The following is a 21,744-nucleotide window of genomic DNA, read 5'->3' as shown; positions in this document are numbered from 1 at the left end:
ACCGCTAACCTTTAATAGAGGATTTAAAGCATGGGTGTAGATAAAATTATTTATATGTCTAGATAGAGTTGCCACTAGACAACCGATGGAAACAGGCCAGTTTTATTACTTTATTGTGCAAGCTACGTCTTACACTCGCGACTTGTATGTCACTTTGTGTTAGTGTGCGTACATTGCTCAAAATAGAGGTTAACTGTTCACCTCAATTTTTTTGACATTTTCTCAGCTGTCACAGACAAATTATCTAAGGTGTACAGTATACACAAAATAAAATATATTATAATATTTTTTCGTAACCAATTTCTGTATGTAACAATACTTGGGGTTCTAACCATCAGAGAAATTCTTACGGATTTCGCGAATTCCAGCGCCACCCTGGTTAGATATTAACTAAGAGTCTTATGTATCTTTTTATGGGCTCTGTTTCTCTTAATACATTTTTATATGATGTTTGTAAATAGTACTGAACGTTTTATTTGTTGTAGGAAAGCAAACGCGAGCGGCGTATGGCAGATGAGGACGCTCTGAGGAAGATCAAGCAGTTAGAGGAGCAGAAATATGAGTTGCAGAAGCAGCTGTCCTGCGTTAGGCCCAATGCAGACGCCATACACGCGATATCCAGACCCTTCGCTGGCTCACAAGTAATCTATAATACATTATATGGTAGCTGTAGACCTAATTAACACCTTCAACATGCACAAATTGGCAGCGTTACAGAGCATAATTCGACTTAGTGCCGCACAGTGCCGAATTGTGCTGATGCTTAATTGGAACGTGAATTAGTTTTCAAATGCACCAGCAGAGTGTGCTGAGTTCAGTGTTGAAAACAAAATAAATAAATCAAGCCATTGTAATGTTAAAAAAAGTAAATTTCTGTAAAATAAATTTATTTATATAGTTTGTAATTCTAAAATGGAAATGTAAAAAAATAGTCAATGCGCCTTCATCCAATATATATGTATTTTTGTTTAACGCAGTCTGAACTAACTTATACAATTTCCAAAAAACAATAAATTCAACAGATTATCTCTCTGCAATGATGTTCGATTTTAGAAGCGTCCTGAAATCACATCGGAATGTCTCAACTAGGGCAAAGCTAAACCGAAACTTTTGAAATATCCTATTACGATGTTAATAATGATTAAAGAATAACACTTTAATACCTTTATTGTATGTGGAGTATTTGTGAGCATTGCATGTAATAAACACACTTTATTTATTTATTTATTATGTTAATTTAAAATCTCTTTACAATAATACACTCAAGTATTAAAAGCAGAACTAAGAACTAAATGTAGTGATTACTTACAAACAAACACAACATGCACAGAAATTATTATTTTTTAAGTGTTATATACACATGTAATTTGGTTTAGTTCTCATTGCATGATTCATCATGTTCACTTGTGGTGGTGTTGTCGTGGGGAGGTCATTCCCTAAAATATGGTTGAGGGAAGCGATGGCTTAATGTAGAGAACCCTGCTTTTTTAGTTAGATATATTTTTTTAATAATTTTATAAAAAGTTCATCTAACAACTTAATTTATGCACAGACTGTTTGGATTGATGAGGAATCAATTCAAAAATAGCAAATTGTTTAGATGTGAAAGACTGCCATCTCAAGTCAATTTCCTAATAATTGAGTTTGAGCAGGCTACTAACTGTAGATGGCGCCACAAGTGGAGAGTTGAACATACCAAAATTTATAATTTAGGTATCAGATAATTGGCTGAGCACATGTTGGGTTGAGGGCGTTGGAACCGTAATTCACATTCTTTCTTCAAAATAGGATATAATATCACCTATTAAAAGTCAATAACTACCACCCATTCGAAAAAGTATGCCTCAGACCCGAGAAGACCGGGCGCAACAAACTCAGCGGGGTTTTTTTATTCATCAAAAAATATGTTTATAAAGTAATATTGTACAATTAAACTTATTATTTAATAGCCTGAGGGCGGTCGCTCCAGTTCCAATCTGTGGTATCATTAAGAAAGTCATTTATGTTATAGTAACCTTTACCCCACAAACGATTATGTAACAATGCTTTTGAACATCCAAATGTTTTGAGTTTTCTTTAGTGCTAATTCCGCCAATATGGCACGAGCCAGAGTTTTGCGAGTCAACATTTCCTGTAGACGCGATACACGTGTCGAATTGTTTAAAGACAAATATTGGCGCAATTAAAACTAAAGAAAACTCAAAACATTTGGATAATAATTATGGATTTCCGCAAAGTTAATCCTTTTGAATTTCGTTACATTTGTTTTGAGCATTTTCTGAGATCTTGTTGTAAAAGCATTATACATCGTCCCAAAAAAGCCTTACTAACTCGACTTAGCCGAGTAGTAGGCATTACAAGTCTATGTCTGTTCTTGGTGTTAACATTATGGTTATGAGAGTTTCTAGCAAATTCACTTATGTTCCTATGTCATAATTCATAAATTTGAAACAAATGAAAATGACTTACAAATGACAAATCTCTTTGTATTATTAAGAATATTAACAAAGTTAAGATTAACTTATAAATAATAGTAATAATTTCAATAAATTATATATGTTCGTTAACATCACCACAGGAAGAAGAAGCACTGCTGAATGAAATGGAAGTCACTGGTCAAGCATTCGAGGATATGCAAGAACAGAACTCACGCCTGATCCAGCAGCTGAGAGAGAAAGATGATGCCAACTTCAAGCTCATGTCGGAGAGGATCAAAGCTAACTCATTGCACAAACTGCTGCGAGAAGAGAAGCAGTTGTTACAAGAACAGGTCAGATACCTGATTTTGAGATTCCATTAATTTCTACTATACTTTTTGGAAGAGGTTGTTTTATTATATTAGGGACTACGCCCACTTATTCAGCTCCATTCGCGTTTCGCTGAACGATTTCGGTCACACTTATACAGCTCAGCTTCTAACAGCCGCGTACGGCTTCGTAAGAATGAGAATAATAACTTTAAATCACGTCTGCACTCTTTAATCTTTGCGTGCATAATGATTACGTCAAATCAATGCAGGAACAATACAGGTCGCAACTTGTCGACATGGAGTCGTGAACCATCCCTGTAAAGAGCTATTCCGCCGCATGCGACGGCGAACAGCGCCGAACGCTAGAGAGCGTTCGCATAATAAAAGCACATTTATCCTCATTTTATGCTGGTTTGCCGCGAAAGCAAAATGGACGCGGAAAGCTGAATCGAGGCGTACACGTCTCCATACAAAATTGTTGTTTTCTATGGACAAAAGCTGAAAAGAGCTGAATAAGTGCGCGTAGTCCCTTAGAGTCGGCAAAGCAAAAAAAAAATGCTTTTGACATTGACAATATTAGCGGTCAGGAGATGTGTTGCCAGCTTGCGAGATGGAAGTTTTCTCAGACGCGTGCGTTAAGTACCTCCCCTCTCCTCGCCTTGTCAGTCTGAATAAATAAGAACTTTAAAATACTCTTATTTTCTCAAAGTGGCTTAAGACATGTGTCACTCGCAATTATATCGATTCTCGTCACGTTGAAACTAATATTTAGATAAATCTTTTTTTATATTTCCCATAGTTTAGTTTAATTAAATATTAGGTAAGTAGCTATACATAATTCACTGTTTTTTAAGCGCAATTACTTGCCAACAAACTGTTAATGTTTGGCAAGATTTATATTATTATGTAAAAAGTGTACTAAATAGTTAAATTAATTGTAGAAAAATACGACGCGGCCTAGGTTTGTCGGTTTCTACTTTTCGGCGAGAGTATGGCATAATATATAGATACTGCACGAATTGACTGTGCGAGACAAGAGGTTGAGTTTAACAGTTCACAACACACACAACAGTTTTAGTCGCGGGGTTGACAGTGACGGTGTGGTGGTTACTTAAATGCAATTATCACTGAGTACAAGTGTTATTAACAGTCTCGTCGTTCACCAAATCTGTACAAATGGACGCATTTAGTTGTACGAAATATTGTAGTAGATGTCAGAAGTGTCGTCATAATTCTGAGGCCAAGGTATATACCTAGTCCAGCCATGAGTTCTGTTACAAATGAAAATGCATTTTTTTTAAATGAAGTAACGTAATATTATTAAAATTTATACCTACGTATTTATTAACGTCTCAGCAAAATAATATTCTATTCGAAATGGCCACCTTTAGCTTTTATACAGGCCCACGAATCTATGGATTTGCCCACTGTTTCCAAGGGAAATATTGCCACTGCTTGCTCCAAAGATTTTTTAAGAGACTCAATGTTGCCGTGTCGTTTAGAGCAGGCCATGTCCTCTAAAACTGACCATAATTTGAAGTCTAAAGGGTTGAGGTCTGGGCTAGATGAGGGCCAGTCTTCAATTCTTATAAACTCCGGAACGTTGGTATCAAGCCAGGCTTGGGTAGTTCGTGCCTTGTGACCAGGTGCAGAGTCCTGCTGGAAAGTCCACGGTATATTTTTAAAATGTGTATTGCTGAGAGGTTTCACAATATGATCCAAAACTGTATCTTGATACACTTTGTCTGAAGTTTTCACTCCTTTTTCACAAAAATGTCGTCCAAACCATCACTGACGCAGAATGATGACCATGTTGTACCTTTCCGACAACTTGAGCAGCTTCTCTGGAACTGTGAGCGTACACTTTATCATTTTGCTTATCGTAGTGTTCTTCAATTGTGAAAATATTTTCATCGGTAAAGAGGATATTTCTGTGCCTTTCACCTGCGTATTGCGACAGAAGGCGTTTTGATCAATCCACTCTCTTTAATTGTAAAGATTGATTTTGGGCATGTCCTGTATATCAGCGATAAGCACCGAGCTTCAGGTCTTGTTTTATAATAGCGGGAATCTTTATTTCTCGCGATAAGATTTTTGCTTCCTAATGGGGTTTCGGCGAATTCTGGTTTTAACAGGCTTTGTAGTTCTAACAACACGTGGCCGCCTCAATCTTTTCTAGTCTTCGACAGACGTAGTGTTGCTGTATCAGTTGATAGTACGATATACGAACATACGGCTGATACCGAGCTTTTGAAGTGTCTGGAATATGATCGGCGGCTGCATCATACCCACTTTGTGCAATGCGATCACTGCAATCCTATTTTCTTAATCTCCCCATTCCATATTGTAATTTGATAATGAACACGATAAAATATGTGAAATGCCGCAAAATCGAAATAATCTTTTAAAATAATATACGTGTTCCAATTTCAAAATAATTAAAAAGTTGAAAAAAATAAAAGTTTTTATGTAACAGTATTTATGGCCAGACTAGTTATAATAATTAATGGTTTCAAGGTTGGTCTGCTCTTATAAAGTCAACTAGGTGGGCTGTCGGTAATAAATATAGCATGCGTGTCACCCAGGTGGTGACCCGTGACCAGCAGATCGAGTCGATGGGTCTGGTGGCGCGGCGGCTGGAGGAGAAGGAACGGCTGCTGCAGAGCACGCTGTCGGCCGTGGAGAAGGAGCTGCTGCTGCGTCAGCAGGCCATGGAGATGCACAAACGGAAGGCCATCGAGTCGGCGCAGTCCGCCGCCGATCTCAAACTGCATTTAGGTAACTTACATACACACACATCCACACACGCAATAGAGAATATAATTTTCATAAAATTGTATATTTTAAATATTTTTTTTCTTTTTAAAGTGTTAACACCTACTTCTGGGATTAATTATATAAATTAAATTTGTAAACTAAATGAGATTAAATCCCAGAAGTTAGAGTTTTCACTTTAAAAATAACAAATTAATTACATTTAAAAGAGCGACATCACAAGTCAATTTCCTAATACGCAATTATTGGGATTGAGCATGTTATGAACAGTAAAGTAAATCCTGTACCATCACTGGAGTCATCTACCTGAGACTTGAACAAGATATCCGAAAATTTACGACCCACGTGTTGAACGGTTGGCTCAGTTGGAAAGAGCAGCCGGACGGAACCCGTCAGGTAGCGGGTTCGAGTCCCGCATCCGTTCAGTTTGGTTACAAATTGATTTATAGAAGTTTTATCGTTAAAAGAAGCCAACTGATGCGAACACTTTAATTGCCTGCCATTTTGGCGCTCCCATGGATGGCCCACAGACCGAGCGACTGTGCTGCTTGTGGTGTCAAGGAGACCGCTCGCTACCAGATACCACACTTAATAATAGAAGCCAGAAAGTGGTAAGGCATTACTTTGGTGTGGTGACAGTAAATCCTGGACAACGCTGAATAAACAAATTAGGTCGGGTAAATTCATGATAAAATAGGTTAGTTTTTAAGGTTATGTTTAAATAATATCCTAGAAACCGGTCTACAATGTGTAAGGCTTATATGGACTTTCATTTCCAGAGAAATACCATGCACAGATGAAGGAAGCTCAGCAAGTGGTTGCGGAAAAGACGAGCGCGCTTGAGGCAGAGGCTTACAAGACCAAGCGATTACATGTAAGTATACTACTCTGTTAAAAACTATCGGGAAAATATCAATAATACTCAAAATGTTGGTTATTCATTCAAATTTATTTAAACGCTTTTCCCGAACTTAGTTTAGTTCTCTTCGCGAATTTTCCCTTATGTCCGAATGAAAACGGATGCTACGAAGTTGTAATTTCAGCTTAGAATAAAGAAAGAAGTTGACTGGAGTTATATCTACCAGTATTGTGGTTCCTCCATGGTATTTGTGAGTTTTTGATAAAAAATAGTTCACCATCATGGTCTTGTCCGAAATCGCATTATCTTGGTTTAAAATACTATAACTTTGTCTAAACAAATCTGGCCTTTTTTCTCCAATTTGCGTTTTTACAAAACTAAACAGCGCAATTCCCATTTTTGCGATAATGATTCACTGCGAGTACAGTTTACTGAGGCTGTTTAGGCTATGACTACAGGGGTAAGGTCAAACACGTAAAGTTACGTGTCCAGCGGTTTATTAGTCCAAGGCGTCTGAAAAAACGGTCCGTCTGTCTCGCATGCGGCGTTGTTTCAAGGACACATTTTACTAGTACTACGAATTTAGACGTGTGTTTTTTTAGATTTCGTCCGTAATAAATGAGTAGAGACAAAAAAGGTTATATGATAAATATATATAAAGGTCATATAATTTAAAAGCAACAAGAACAATTTTTACTTTGAGTAAATATTTAAGAAATATTTAAAAACATGCTGTATAGCAAAATTGTATTGGTTTCGGCTGCTGTGAAGGTATCGCGCTTAAGCTAAGCGCGATACCTACTGAAGTGATAATGATTGGCGTTGGATATCTGTGTGTTGGAGGAAGAAGGGAGGAAGAGAATGAGTTTTACAATCAGATCACAGTAGCTTATTAATAATTTTGTAAATGTAGGAGGAACTGGCCATCCTGCGTCGTAAAGCGGAGCGAATGAAGAAGATGGAGCAGGCGGGTAGCTCCATGGACGAGGTGCTTCTAGAAGAGATCCGGGAATATAAGGAAACACTCACATGTCCTTCTTGCAAGGTTATTATCCATATTTTTAAACTAAATAATTGTTTTAATAATTGTTAAGCCAAAGTGATAATGAACTATCAAAAACTGATTAAGCATTTATAAACAATTGTGGTGTTATTACAAAAAATAATTTAAACATGGCTTCGACACGTGTTTTGTTAAAGCTACGTGTAAAATGGAGTTTATCTTTTTCTACTATAAAATAGTGTTTATGTTAAACTAAACATTTTGAGTCAAATATATTTCTCCGTTATCGTAATTGTTAATTATATCCGTTAAACACACCTAAGAAAAGCTTCGACTCGTGTTTAAATATAAGCAGTGTCTAAAGATTGTTGAACGATAAACAACAGAAAGACACGGATTTGTAATAGAACTTTTTTTTAAACAAGTGTTTAACACATGTCAAACTTTTTTATAATAACACAGTTGATTTTTAAATACATTTCCGATACAATAATAGTACAATGTTATATTATATAACTTAGTGTGCTTTATTGGTCATTACGTGCAAGGTGGTATTATGAACGCATGTCACAAGCGAGTTCGATAAGGGAGCTGAGAGTGTAATGATAAACGCACGCGCGTTTCATACGACTTATTAAGAAAAAAAAAAAACAGATTTGCTTCAATACAAACTTAACTTAAATTGATAACGCGTGTTTTGTATTTTTGATTATGAGCCTTATAGCAATGCAATAAGATCTACGTTACGAGCAAATGTGTTGTAATACAATTTATAACTACTTTGTATGTTCTTGACAGTATTTATTTTTATAATTTAGCCACACCATCCCGAATGACATTTCTTAACTCATAAAGGTTGCAATGAAAAATCTAAGGAAAGAAAGAGTTATTTATTTAGATATTAGAGAAAATCGAATATTCGAATCGTTTAAAATATTTACTAGCGGGGTGTTCTTTTTGTATTTATCTTTTCATTTCTATTTATGGAATGAGTGACAAAATGTTCATTTATGTAATATAATTCTGTGAATAAGGAACTGTTATCGCTATTCTTACTATTATAGATTAATATTTTTTACCGAAATATGGGTTCATTATCTTTTTAACAGACAAGACTGCTGCACGAATAATTTTACAAAGTAACTTTAAACTGATCGACTTGTAGCATTATATTTAAAGTAAATTTATGACTTACGGTAAATTGTAAGGTTTATTTTGACATGTCTTAAGAGTAACTCATAGCCAAGGATTGACATATCCATATATGGACTTATTTGCCTAATGGCCTTGTGGATATTTTCTTTGCCCTGTGTTTATATAAAAATAATTGGAAAGTCCCAGACCGGTGTCATAAGGGGCTACTAAGGGCCTTGATTTACCAGTGGGAGGCTCCTTTGTACAGGATGCTGGCTAAATTATGGGTACCACAATGGCGCCGTTTCCTGCCGTGAAGCAGTAATGTATAAGCATTATTATGTTTCGATCTGAAGGGCGCCGTAGCTAGTGAAATTACTGGGCTAATGAGACTTAATATCTTATGTCTCAAGGTGACGAGAGCAATTGTAGTGCCGTTTAGAATTTTTGGATTTTTTCAAAAATCCTAAGCGGCACTGCATTGTATCAGCAGGGCGTATCAATTAACATCAGCTGAACGTCCTGCTCGTCTCGTCCCTTATTGTCATAAAAAAATTCAGCATGCTTAAATTATAAATAACAAATGACAATATATTTCAGGTAAAACGGAAGGACGCCGTACTGACGAAGTGTTTCCACGTGTTCTGCTGGGACTGTCTCCGCACGCGGTACGAGACACGCCAGCGGAAGTGTCCCAAGTGTAACGCGGCCTTCGGGGCTAACGACTACCATAGACTTTACCTCTCGACGTAGGCAGAGCTCTGGCAAGTGCTATGAGACTTTCGGAACTCACGATCACCGCAGACTATGCTCTACCAGAGGACTATCGGAAACAAACGACAACTTTGTGTGTCCCGATGCTTGTCTAATGCTGCAGGTTTTGTGGGATAAACGATCGCCACAGATGTATGTCAGAGTAGACTGAGTTCTGCTTACGTCATTTAAAACATGACAGACTCAATATTTACGTATACACACAAGTTTACTTGTCAATGTCGGGATGAATTGTACTACAAATTACATGGATTTATTGTCTCAGGCTCTTATCTACGTTACATTACGGACAAACAATCACCATAGACTATATATTTAACAATAATCACTATCAACATCTCATAGATTTTATTGATAAAAGTAACTATTAACTCCCAAGAGCATGTCAGCATCTGTCACAATGTTGTCAATTATTGCCATAGACAATATTATTAAGACAAGAGGATAATTATATCTGTGCATTGTTCTAGTAAATTTATTATTTATGTTTAACGATTAAAGTTGTTAACTCCAGAACAGTTGACAGCATGATTGATACCAATTGGTACAGTCATTATCATTGAGTACCAACAAATGACTTTGTAGATTGCCTAATAGCCTTAGAAACAACAACAATAATAAACTATTCTAAGGTTAATAACCTCACAATGATCTCAATTTTCAATCGCTGAATCAAAACCAACCACAGGTTGTCAAAAAATAATTATTTTTCCCGCCATATCTCATGAAACATATTTCGGATGGCATATAAGTATAAATATGACGAAAGTACACCCATAAGACTACTTGAAAATGACTGTAAATTTACGAACTTGGTATATTGATTATGTATGTATCTATATTGACATTTTTTTTAGTTTTATTAACAACATTGTACGGTAGTACATTTACATATTCTCTCGTAAATACTACAACTAAAGTTTATAATTCTTTTGTGAGAACCACTGTTACTTTTTGATTAACTATTTGTATAACGAAATAATATTTATTCGCTAGCGAATTGTCGAGAACACGGGACATGAGATTTAATTCAATAGTGGAAGGAATAAAGATGTTAATAACAACAAATGAATGACGCAATAAACTCGTCTAAATATGAAATGCGGGTTTTTTTCTAAAACCAAGACTATTGTAGAAGTCTAATCTTGACAAGACAAACCCAACCTAAATTTCATTTATATTTTCTTATTCTTTCCATGTATCAAATACAATGCTAATAATTTTTTTACATGATGTTGGTCAAAACCTTTATGTTGCAGCCATCAGATCAAATCAGCCAGTTAATTTGAAGCTACCTTTCATTTAATGTCGGCAGTGAACTTAATGGCCTACAACCAACTAGCTAAGTCCTTAAACGCTACATTGAACTGGCCGTTAATCATCTAGCCATTAACTTAACTTTAACTTGAACATTGATGAATTTTTCTTTTTAAGTTTATTTACTTATTGGTAATTGTTCAGTGAAATTTTAAATTGAAATAAGTAAAAACAACACAATAGGTAGAATGTCCAAAAGTGGAAATATATCAGGTTATAATTTTTTTGTTAATTCATTTAGAAACAACAATTAATAACATTAAACATTATCTATTTTGTATAGATACGCTGACGATCTAGCGGAAAAAAGTGTACTAAAAAAATTGTTATTTTTAAGTTATCTTCCTCAGTTCTCGGATAAAAAAAAAAACACAACTCGAAAGTTGAACAAACATACCAAGATTTACGGAACATGCGGCATTCGGACGGTTGGCTAAGTTAAGCGCTTATTCGAATCCCGCGTTGCGCATTAATCTGGTACAAATGAAAAGTGTTCTAATTATAAGAATTATCTCCGGCCATAGATCAGGCATCTCCAACAGGATAACTCCTTGCGATTTTTAACCAAAATTTATGAACGATGTTGAACTTGAATTGTAATTGTTGGTTACAGATTGAATTTAATTAATCCCAGATGTGAGGGATATCACTTTAAAAATAACAAATAGTTTAGTTATGACGTCCTACACATTAAGTTGATCATCGGGGCTCAATGAACGACGAAGCTCTCAAATTAGCTGATTTAACAAGATGGCCGCAACATGCCACAATTAGTTTTGACTAGTTTACATCCTAAGTCTACGTATCACTACATATTGTTCTAATTTATCACAGTTCTTCAGTGTACTAAAATATGTAGTTCTAAGATTTTAGAGTAAATAGTGTACACAAATATTCATTCGAGAGCTCATTGAAATATATAATATATAGTATCGATATATTTATATCGATACCTCACTTCCAAAGTCACAAGTCTGAAATGTGAGAGATTACCAAAGAGAAACAAGTCGATAAGTGAATGCAGTTAAGTTGTTACTTACTTATCTTACTTATCACCATAAGTCTAAGATATTTACGTTTAATATACAGTAACAAGTCGAGTTGTTTTCTGTTGGAACCCTTGTCTGAATTGTTACTCTATGGAATTGAGGTATTGATACATAGTGTGGTGCTATAATGGCGTCATAAAATGAACACACGGGCAGAATTACTTAACTGTAATCTTAAAAAATTTAATCTAAATATTAAAGTAAATAATTGAAATTTTCTAAAAGAAATATAATTTTAATCACCTTTACGTGGGCGCTAGTTCTGAACGGCTAGGGCGCGACGTGGTACAAGTAGGCGTCAGTACCTACACTACCGCGCGACTATTAGATTACTTACAGCTTGTTCAAAAGTAAAACCAAATGATAAATAAAATATATTGATTTATACACACACACTCACGCCTTGTTCCCGTCGGGGTAGGCAGGGGCAACAGAATGCCACTTGCTTCTATTCTTACAAACCTCACGCGCTTCATCTACATTCATTACTCTTGGTCGCCGAATCCGTGTGCTTCGTACCTTTTCTTTTTCAAAACGTCCGTGGGCCAGTCGATTGGCCACACATTCATTGCATTGGTTTCAACCGAAATTGATGTATCGAGGTGTCATTATGACTTTTTTATGATTAGGGTTTCGTAGTTTTACCCGTGTGTTTGTTTTTTTTTGTGTCGCCATTGTAACTGGATGGATGGATATATAGATATCCTGTATATAATAAAGTATGAATCTTATATATACTTAATTCGAGACTCGTTAATACAATAATTAAACGAACCAAATGAACATATGATTTTTCGAATATATTTCACTTTGCCTGATTTATCAACATATAGAAGTTATTTCATTATTTTTATTTTTATTTAAATTTCATATTATGTGTATAGTTTTGTTGTGATAACTTATTGAAATTGATAACCAATACATTTTGATTTAAAATTGTTTAGACAACAAAATAATATAACTGAACCTAAAGAAAAGTTTTTTTATGCAGATGTATAAGATCATGAAGAGAAACGATGGAATGGTAATGAAAAGAGCTATGAAAGCTCATAAGATAACACCATGAATATAATATGGTAAAGTATGCTGAGAAAGATGATTGAGAATTATTGTAAATGTTAAATATAGTGATGTAAGATGACTAGTATTTTGTTCGTAGCTAATTCATTCCTTAATTTATAATTGTTCCATGTATTTATAATATGAATTGAAAGTGTTTATAAGAATTTATAATGCATTTTGTGATCTGGTAGAAGGAATCACTTACATATTTTATTATGTGTTGTATATTGTGAACGGTGAATCGAACAAGTTAGTAGAGTATAGTTAAGTTATTAAGTATAGGTGTGTTAAGTTAGCATGATGCATAATTTACTTAACATATGACTGATGTTGAAACAATCGCCAGTTTTTTTTATGATTTCTATCATACTGTACTAAATAGTAATAAAGCGAGAATTATGATTTGAAATAAATAATATTAAATGCGAAATAATTAAACTGATATAGTGTGAAATGTATACGGATTAACGCTTCATGGTCAACCGAGAACTAAATATGAAAAATATTAAGAAGGAAGTAAGTAAGCTTATTGTAAAAAAAACCTAGCACAACCTTTTAAAAGATTACAAAGACGGGCATACGTTATGTTTGGGAAAATCACTGGATTTTGCTCTAAACACTACCTATTTCTTAATAAAAAAAAGAAAGCCATTTTAGAGTTGTGTTGATGAAGATTGAAATAATATGACTGACAACACCCATCTTTTTTCTCATTCTTCTAAGCAATTCTTCATAATTTGTCTTCATAACGAACAATCACATCTCAAAACCATTAGGCTTAGATCATTTATACGTCTAGATAAACAGCTGTGAAAACGTCGATAGTAATACACTTTAGAACTAACCTCTATTTTGAGCAATTCACGCACACTAACACAGTGTCAAATCGCGAGTGTAAGACGTAGCTTGTCACGCACACTAAACTAATAACTAATATTCCTGGCCTGTTTTTATCGGTTGTCTAACAGCAAGAGTATCTAGACGTATAAATTATCTAAGGCATTAAGTTTGTTTATTGTATTCTGGATATAACGTAGCACTTCACCAGAGGCCAGCAAAGCTTTAATATGTGTTGATAAAAAAGTATTTTAATAAATATATTTCCCGCCATTTTAATCTATAATATATACTGTGTTAAGTAAAATGGCGCTTAAAATTACATCAAAAATTCAATCCATCTTTATTATAAGATATATCTTATAGTATACTAATAAACCGGCATTCCTCATAAATCTCGGAATATAGTTATGAGGCGGTAATTATATCTAACTAGATCTATAGGAAAACGCTCTTTACCCAGTTTTCACGGCCGTCATATTATGTCGCTAATCTTTCTTCGTATGAAGCTTTATCTCTTTGTTTTAGCTCAAACTACATTATGTAGCAGCGAATTTACAGTTACATACTACTACTATACTAAGCAGAGGTCCATCACCCAGATAATACGACAATACGACATAGGCACCTTCAAAAAACCGCGCTTACAAACATTCTAAAACGCCGGTAATGCTCCTGTGATTCCTCTGGTGTTACAAGAGAAAGTGGGCGGCGGTGATCACTATAAAAAATAAAATCTAATATAAAGCAAGCCAGAAGTTCCTCCACATAACCAACCAATAATTATACTTGACGCTTTCTTGATTCTTTATCAACTATAATCTAGTCTACACTATCCCACGTCCTCTCCTTTACAAGCAGATGTTTCCTGGATTGTTTGGACTCATACATATGTGTCTCATTAGAAGTATGTGTATCTTTTTTTATCATTATGTATTTCTTAATTAATGCCGTTAAATTCTAGAGTTATCATTACTTAGGTATTTTTCTGTTCTCGCTTTATCAACGTTTTCATTGTGAAATGTGTAAATTCAGTCCAAGTTATGTTGGACTGATAAAGGTTTAAAAAAATGTTTCGATAACATACCTGTCACACGTCATCTGTAGCATATGGGCCTAATAAATTATTATGAAACGATATAATAATAATAACCTTTGAAAAGAAGTCACATTAAAGGTTAAAATAAGAATTTGTTATCTTTAAATATTCTTAAAAGTATATGTAATTTGTGATGTTTTAACAGTATTTTAAAGTTTTCTACATTAAAACTATTGAATACATTACTAACTATATCAGATGACAGCAATAAAAACACGTCGGAATTGTTTTTTTTTTGTGTTATTAATTTTATATGTATTTTTGGCATTTAACAGAAACAGAACAATCTCTTTAAATAATGTAATTTAACATAATGTACCTACTGTGTTATTACTGTGCGTTAAACATTGCAAATCAGCGCCGTTTTGATGACTAAAGCAAAATGTAACAATATTCGAATTGACTCATTATCAAACAAAGTATTAGGTACTATTTCAATCTACTTATATATTATATATATATTTTGTAAAGATAGCATAATAAGAATTTTGACATTTCAATCTATTTTGACGTATAAAGCTATACTTTTGCTGTCGGTTTTGCTGTCTCAGTATTGTCAGCGTGCTTGAGTTACAGAATTGTAATTTGCAAGCTTATTTGTCGTGTTTTTGTAGATATATTTACTATGTATATGATAATTAGAACGTTTAATCATTTGGTTACGTGCGTGTGCGCCGCCTTACGTGTAAATAAAATACAAGTTTGAGGGTTGAGTGTGGTCTGTGACTCTCGTGTCAGCTCTATAGGAATATAATAAGTTTACAAATAGGTGCAAATCATCGTTCGTGTAATAATGGAGAACTGAATAAAACATGGTCGAAAACGTGTTGTTGTATGTTTTTAAATATCACTGAAACATAATAATATTATAAGTAAGAAGTACATACCTTTCCCTTTTAGGGGTTCGATAGTGACTCGAGGTTGTAGTTCACTGATGAAAATATATCATTGTGGTGGATGTTATATGGGTTACATATCCGAATAAACTTACAAACGGTTTTTTCCATATTAAACGAATGTATGTTAAAAAACAAATCAATTTGTAGTACGTGGAAGAAAGCTCCTTGAAAACTGGGCACAGTGGAAGACCGCTACACATCAAGATGGAAGGGATAAATTTGTGGCTTGTCGTGCGAAGATAGACTTCGGCGGCGGGAATCACGTGAAACAGCTCTTTGGAACACTCCCCGTGAAAAATGCGGTTGAAGACGCATAATGAAGCGACGTCTCTACACAACAACAGCTGATACTGGGGTGCGCCAGACCAGAGATGACAGCAATACTCCATGTGTGGCCGGACCTGCACTTTGTAGAGCGCTAGAATGTGGGCCGGCTTGAAGTGTTGCCGTGCTCTATTTATGACGCCCAGCTTCTTCGAAGCTAATTTTGCTTTGCCCTCCAGATGACCACGGAATTGGCAATCGCTCGAGATTTCGAGACCCAGTATTCCGATACTAGGCGATGCTAGGAAGTGTTGTCGAAGAGCGGTGATACGACAAATAGGTTCTTTTTATGGTAAATGCGCAAACTTGAGTCTTCTGGGGGTTAAATTGGACAAGGTTCAATTTACCCCATTCCGCGACCTTCTCAAGAGAGGACTCGATAGAAGACATAAGTTTTTCCCGGCACTGGTCGAGGATTTCCCTAGAGAGACCTGCATGGCCCGTGTATACGGCATCATCAGTGCTGTCGTCTGCAAAGCATGTGGAGGTGTCCAACATCTCATTTATATTTTTTCTTTAACTGACGCATCGAACCAGGGCTGTGATCTGCCACCGATCGGTTCCGCAGAATTTGGTATAAAATCCATGCCTTGTAGTATCACATCGGCTACTGCAACGGCGCAGGCACTAGGATAATCCGAAGGGAAACAAACCTTGCCCAAAGGGTAGGATGCAAAAAGGTATCTATGCAACGCATCCTATCCCAATCTGCTGACTTGTAGGATGGGATGGCCTCCGGTGCTGGACACTAACCTATGTGAAACATAGCTGCACTAGGCCGCTACATCACGCCGGGATTCTGTGCGAGGCATACAATGTGGTATTCTTTTTTTAATAACAAATCAAACATTTGAATACAGAAAATATCATGTGGCGAAGTGGAAACTGTTCGAGCAGATTATACATAATGGCCACCTAAACTTTTTAAAGGTACTCTACTGTAACCTACCAAATTCAAAGGGAATAAAAATAGAACTGTTCTTGTGGTGAAGCCAGAATGTAGACTCCTTAATAGTACCAAGTATCATAGCCGTGTTTGGTCTATTAGAATTGTTATGAGACGTACCTTCAAACTCTTCCTATAATAATAAACTCACTAATTAATAATAAACTACTTTGGTAGTGTCATGACTGCTTGAGACCAATATATTACGTACTAACACTAATGTCAGTAATACACTATAAATGTTAGATATAATGACATAAGTATTGAATTTCATAATTTTCCTGTTAAACTAGGCACCAACTTTAAAATATTTTAAAGATAATGTATTTTATCTTTTTAGGTATCTAGTTTCAAAGTACGTGTAATGTATTGAAGTCGGTATTTTTTTCTTCTGTAATGGTAGGTAGGTAGGTTATATGGTAGATGCCCAATAAGTACGAGTTGATTGAAGTTTGCGTAAACCAATTTTCAATGTATTATTAGTCCACCGCAGATGTGAACTGAATATGGTTTGAAATAAGACCTATTAACGAACAACTAAAGTAACTATCCCATACATAATACTATAAATATATCAAAACCTAGTTTTGCTTTAACTTACCAGAAAGACCATACAGGGAGCATATCCCGAGCAATAAGGGCTACTGTACCAGATGTTGGTAGAAAATGGGAATAAATAAATTAGCGAAAGAGCGTAGCGGTGAAAAAACAAAATAAATAATTTTGATTGATTTATTTATTTTATTTATACAACTAAGTATGTATTTACAACATTATTCACTTAAATCAGTCATAATTTCAACAAAACCATCTCAACATTCGACAAGAACAATAGAAGCGTTACTATTATTAATATTAGATAATACTAAACTACATTAAGTTACACGAAGCCTTATTGACAATTACTTATTACACAAAATATTAGTGGCACCTCTAAAACAAAACTGTTTTATCAGTCTTATACTTAGTATAATTTTCTTACGTTATGTTATTTTTAGTTATTATTATTAATTAAAATACATATGTATCACTACAGTAATAATCAATCTTCACAATCTAAATATTTATTGTTTTGTGTTCGTAACCTACCTTATAATTTTGACTAGATAGGGATTTACGGAATTATTATACTTTGACATAATTAATGGCACATTACATTTGTAAAATTGTATTGCATTGTGTTGCATTCAGGCAAGAAATATAGAATCCAAATAATTGTCGAAAATGGACACACAAAGAAGATTTGGTATGAAACTACACATTACATATGCACAGAAAGGAATTTCAAAATTATTATTAGACCCTTTGAATATGATTTAACTCTGTATTGAAATTGAATAAAAAAAAGATATCCATTACAAGTTTCGCAGAACTTTTTAGCAAACTAACATTAACTTTAATGTAATTTTACGTGCCCTTTGATAAACTTTAACAAGAAAATATAATAATAGTCTATAATCTATAAAGTTACAATAAAATAAATGCTTTAGGAATTAATTTATAAGAAAATCAATCAATACTATACTGACTTTTATCACTAATTCATTGATCTTAAAGAAAATTACCAAAAGATAAAGTAAAAATTAAAAATACGAGTTATTTAGAACTTAACGTTATTTATAAATGATTTAAATTAAGAAACATAACTTATTTTAGCAAACAGGATGAAGTCAATATGAAATATGTTATACTATTTATTTATTACATTAATTAGTTTATATTATATTAGGTCACCTGCTTATGTTACGACTTCATTTAATTATAACAAAATACGACAGACTTGTTGATATGGACGAATGAAATGTTGCCAAATATAAAAAGCAAACTACTTCAAAACATGACTATAAATGTTATGTAACACCTACATGTACATTAAGCCTATCGAATTCTTTCGTAACAATCCCATTGTTTATCACCGCACGTACACATCCGCCAGAATCACAATACAAGTAATGGAACAGTAGCGTAAAAAAGTGGTCTCCTTCAAATTTATACCTACGTCTGGGCGAATCGCTAGGGTTGGTAAATACAAAAAATTTAAGACGCGAACGGCGCGGCGCAGTTAATTTAACTCGGACAGCGACCAGTCTCTGCAGCGTACGGCGTGGCACTCAATGGTTTTGTCTCCCCAAGATTGCTTAGCGACCGTGTAAATTAAGAAGTTAAAGTACTGTTCTATTAATGTATTGTGCCTGAATATATCGTGATGCTAGCACGTAACGTAAACGTCACATTTCTAATGCATTTAATATAATTAGTAGTAATAATTGTCTACTGCAAGCTCGTGGTTTGTGCGGGACGGATGATCTATTATACAATAATATAATACTTGATTTAAGCGAATCTCGATAAACGGCCACCCCGTTGGATGGATGATAAACTCGAAGATAAATTAATTTAGCAAATATCATTGACGCACAATAAACAACTAGCCTCACTATCACAAAAATGTCCGAAGCAAAACTCTGCCTACGCGTCTATGAGGCAGAGTTTTCGTTCATAGACTTTGAACATTACCGCCACTAATTAATTTAATATTAATTTATAGTACGTCAATGCAAATTATGATTAATTATATTTTTTAATGACAATAAGGGACGAGACGAGCAGGACGTTCAGCTGATGGTAATTGATACGCCCTGGTTATTACAATGCAGTCCCCTTAGGATTCTTGAAAAACCCAAACGTTCTGAGCGGCACTACAATTGCGCTCGTCACCTTGCGACAGAACATGTTAAGTCTCATTTGCCCAGTAATTTCAATAGCTACGGCGACTTTCAGACTGAAGTTAGTGTGTCAAATTATCAGGTCACAGGAGACAGTAAATCTTAACATAGCTTTGTTACCCCGAACGTGAGTGTCTTAGACTTTTAGTAATCAACCATCATGTAGTTTTGCACAAATCAAGTGTACTAAAAAAAGGATAAATTACGAATAACGAATTAACCCCGGGTGAAGTAGCGGTCCGAATCTAACACACAAGGGACAATTCGTTTCTATATGATGTATTTAATGTATCTATCCACACCGTTATACGAAATATCGAACAATTATTTTAAATTTGAACACAATTCCCTTATTAACACTAACATATTATACCACTTAATGAAGAATGTAACAGAATTTCTATATAATGTTGCATCATGATTTTAATAATCACTTCAAATTAAACAATCTTATCAAAACTAATCACTCAATTATCATTAAATTATTCAATATAAAAAAAAACATGAAGAAATTTTAAGAATAAAATTACATGAAACCAATTCAATGCAACATTCTTATTAATGTTTCCAGTGAAGTATTAATTCTATCCTCATTATTGTCTATTGTTTAAGACCATCGCTGGAACATCTGAATGACACATGAGATAATAAAACTAACATCTTATTTATTATTATTTGTACGTGAATAAATCAACAGTTGTGAATTGTAATATTAGACATAGATACTTTAAGTAGTAAATATTAAATAAAAACCTCTTTATATGTATATTACAAATATTCTCAATTCCGACTCACACCGAAGTGCTTTAACAATGTTTCTTTACCTTCGCAAACCGCAATGAATTTCAAAAGCGCACCTTCTCGGGGGCATAGCATAAATTTAATACTCACCTACGAGGGGAGGTCAAAAAGTTCGCGGAATGACTGGGAAAAAAGATGAAATGATACATTATGTTATTTTTCCTTTTCAATATATTCCCCCTTAACACGAATACATTTTTGGGATCTGGCATATAACTTATTAATACCGTCGAAAAAATAGGTTTTGTCTTGGGCGTCAAAATACGCCGAAATCGCCGACTTGACTTCATCATCGTCTCTAAATTTTTTTCCACGCAGCTCTTTCTTCATCTTTGGGAATAAATAAAAATCGCTAGGGGCCAGGTCTGGACTGTAGGGTGGATGGCGTAGTTGTTCAAAACCGCATCGATGAATGGCAGCCGTCGCAACATGACTCGTGTGAACGGGCGCGTTGTCGTGCAAAAGGAGTACACCTTTTGTCAGTTTTCCTCTTCTTTTTTCTTTAATAGCTTCTTTTAATCGGTCCAATAGGGAAGCGTAGTACTCTCCCGTTATAGAAACACCACGTTCTTTATAATCGATCAAAAGAATACCTTCAGTATCCCAAAAAATAGTCGCCATGATCTTTCCGGCCGATTGCGACACTTTAAATTTTTTTGGGGGTGGTGTGCCTTTTTTGTGCCACTGCATCGACTCCTGCTTTGACTCAGGCTCATAGTGGTGAACCCAAGTTTCATCACCGGTTACAATTCGGGCCATAATTTCTTCCCTAACTTCTCCACAGCGGTCCAAATACTCGCGGGAACAGTTGACGCGCTCACGTTTTTGCAGCGGCGTGAGCATTCTCGGGACCCACCTTGAACACACTTTACTCATGCCAAGATGTTGATGAAGAATATTTAAAATTGTGGTTTCTGATACTCCAACTGATGCTGCAAGTTGTTTCTTCTTCAACCTTCCGTCTTCCAATACAAGTTTTTCAACTTTTTCAATGATTTCCGGCGTAGTGGCCTCAATGGGCCGTCCAGGTCGAGGATCATCTTCAATTGACTCCCTTCCTTGCTTGAAAAGGCCGTGCCATTTGTAAATCATGGTTTTACCAGGAGCAGAGTCTCCGTAAACAGCTAACATCTCTTGCAAAATAGTTTGAGGCGTTTTTCCTTGTTTGGTGAGGAACTTTACGACGGCGCGATGTTCAATTTTCTCCATAGTGGCTAGTTTGTTCCCGATTTACTTGTTCACTCGTTTGTAACTCGAAAGCTAATGACCCAATTAGGCTAGAAATTGGCATATATAGTAATTATGAGTTACTCAAGTAGCGGCTACCTGGAGGAGCGACCTCACCCCCGCCAACCCCGCCATTCCGCGAACTTTTTGACCGCCCCTCGTA

General features: G+C 35.1%; 1 protein-coding gene across 23 annotated transcripts in view; it reads left to right on the top strand.

Annotated features, from left to right (window-relative positions):
- LOC126974857 (E3 ubiquitin-protein ligase Bre1) overlaps nucleotides 1-15,483 on the top strand; it is a 63,801-nt gene extending 48,318 nt beyond the window's left edge. For 22 of the 23 annotated variants that reach the window (XM_050822546.1, XM_050822538.1, XM_050822540.1 and 19 more), the window contains 6 exons: nucleotides 486-641; nucleotides 2,579-2,770; nucleotides 5,335-5,527; nucleotides 6,304-6,398; nucleotides 7,297-7,428; nucleotides 9,121-15,483. In XM_050822546.1, the coding sequence (XP_050678503.1) occupies nucleotides 486-641; nucleotides 2,579-2,770; nucleotides 5,335-5,527; nucleotides 6,304-6,398; nucleotides 7,297-7,428; nucleotides 9,121-9,273 (921 nt within the window). In that variant the 3' untranslated portion in view covers nucleotides 9,274-15,483. The remainder of the gene's footprint in view (nucleotides 1-485; nucleotides 642-2,578; nucleotides 2,771-5,334; nucleotides 5,528-6,303; nucleotides 6,399-7,296; nucleotides 7,429-9,120) is intronic. The other variant, XM_050822528.1, reaches the window with a different exon arrangement.
- The last annotated feature ends 6,261 nt before the right edge of the window (nucleotides 15,484-21,744 follow it).

Source organism: Leptidea sinapis, chromosome 34 (genome assembly GCF_905404315.1).
Source record: "Leptidea sinapis chromosome 34, ilLepSina1.1, whole genome shotgun sequence".
Lineage (NCBI taxonomy): Eukaryota > Metazoa > Arthropoda > Insecta > Lepidoptera > Pieridae > Leptidea > Leptidea sinapis.
Note: the sequence above shows the minus strand (reverse complement) of the source record. Positions and strands in the feature narration are given on the sequence as shown.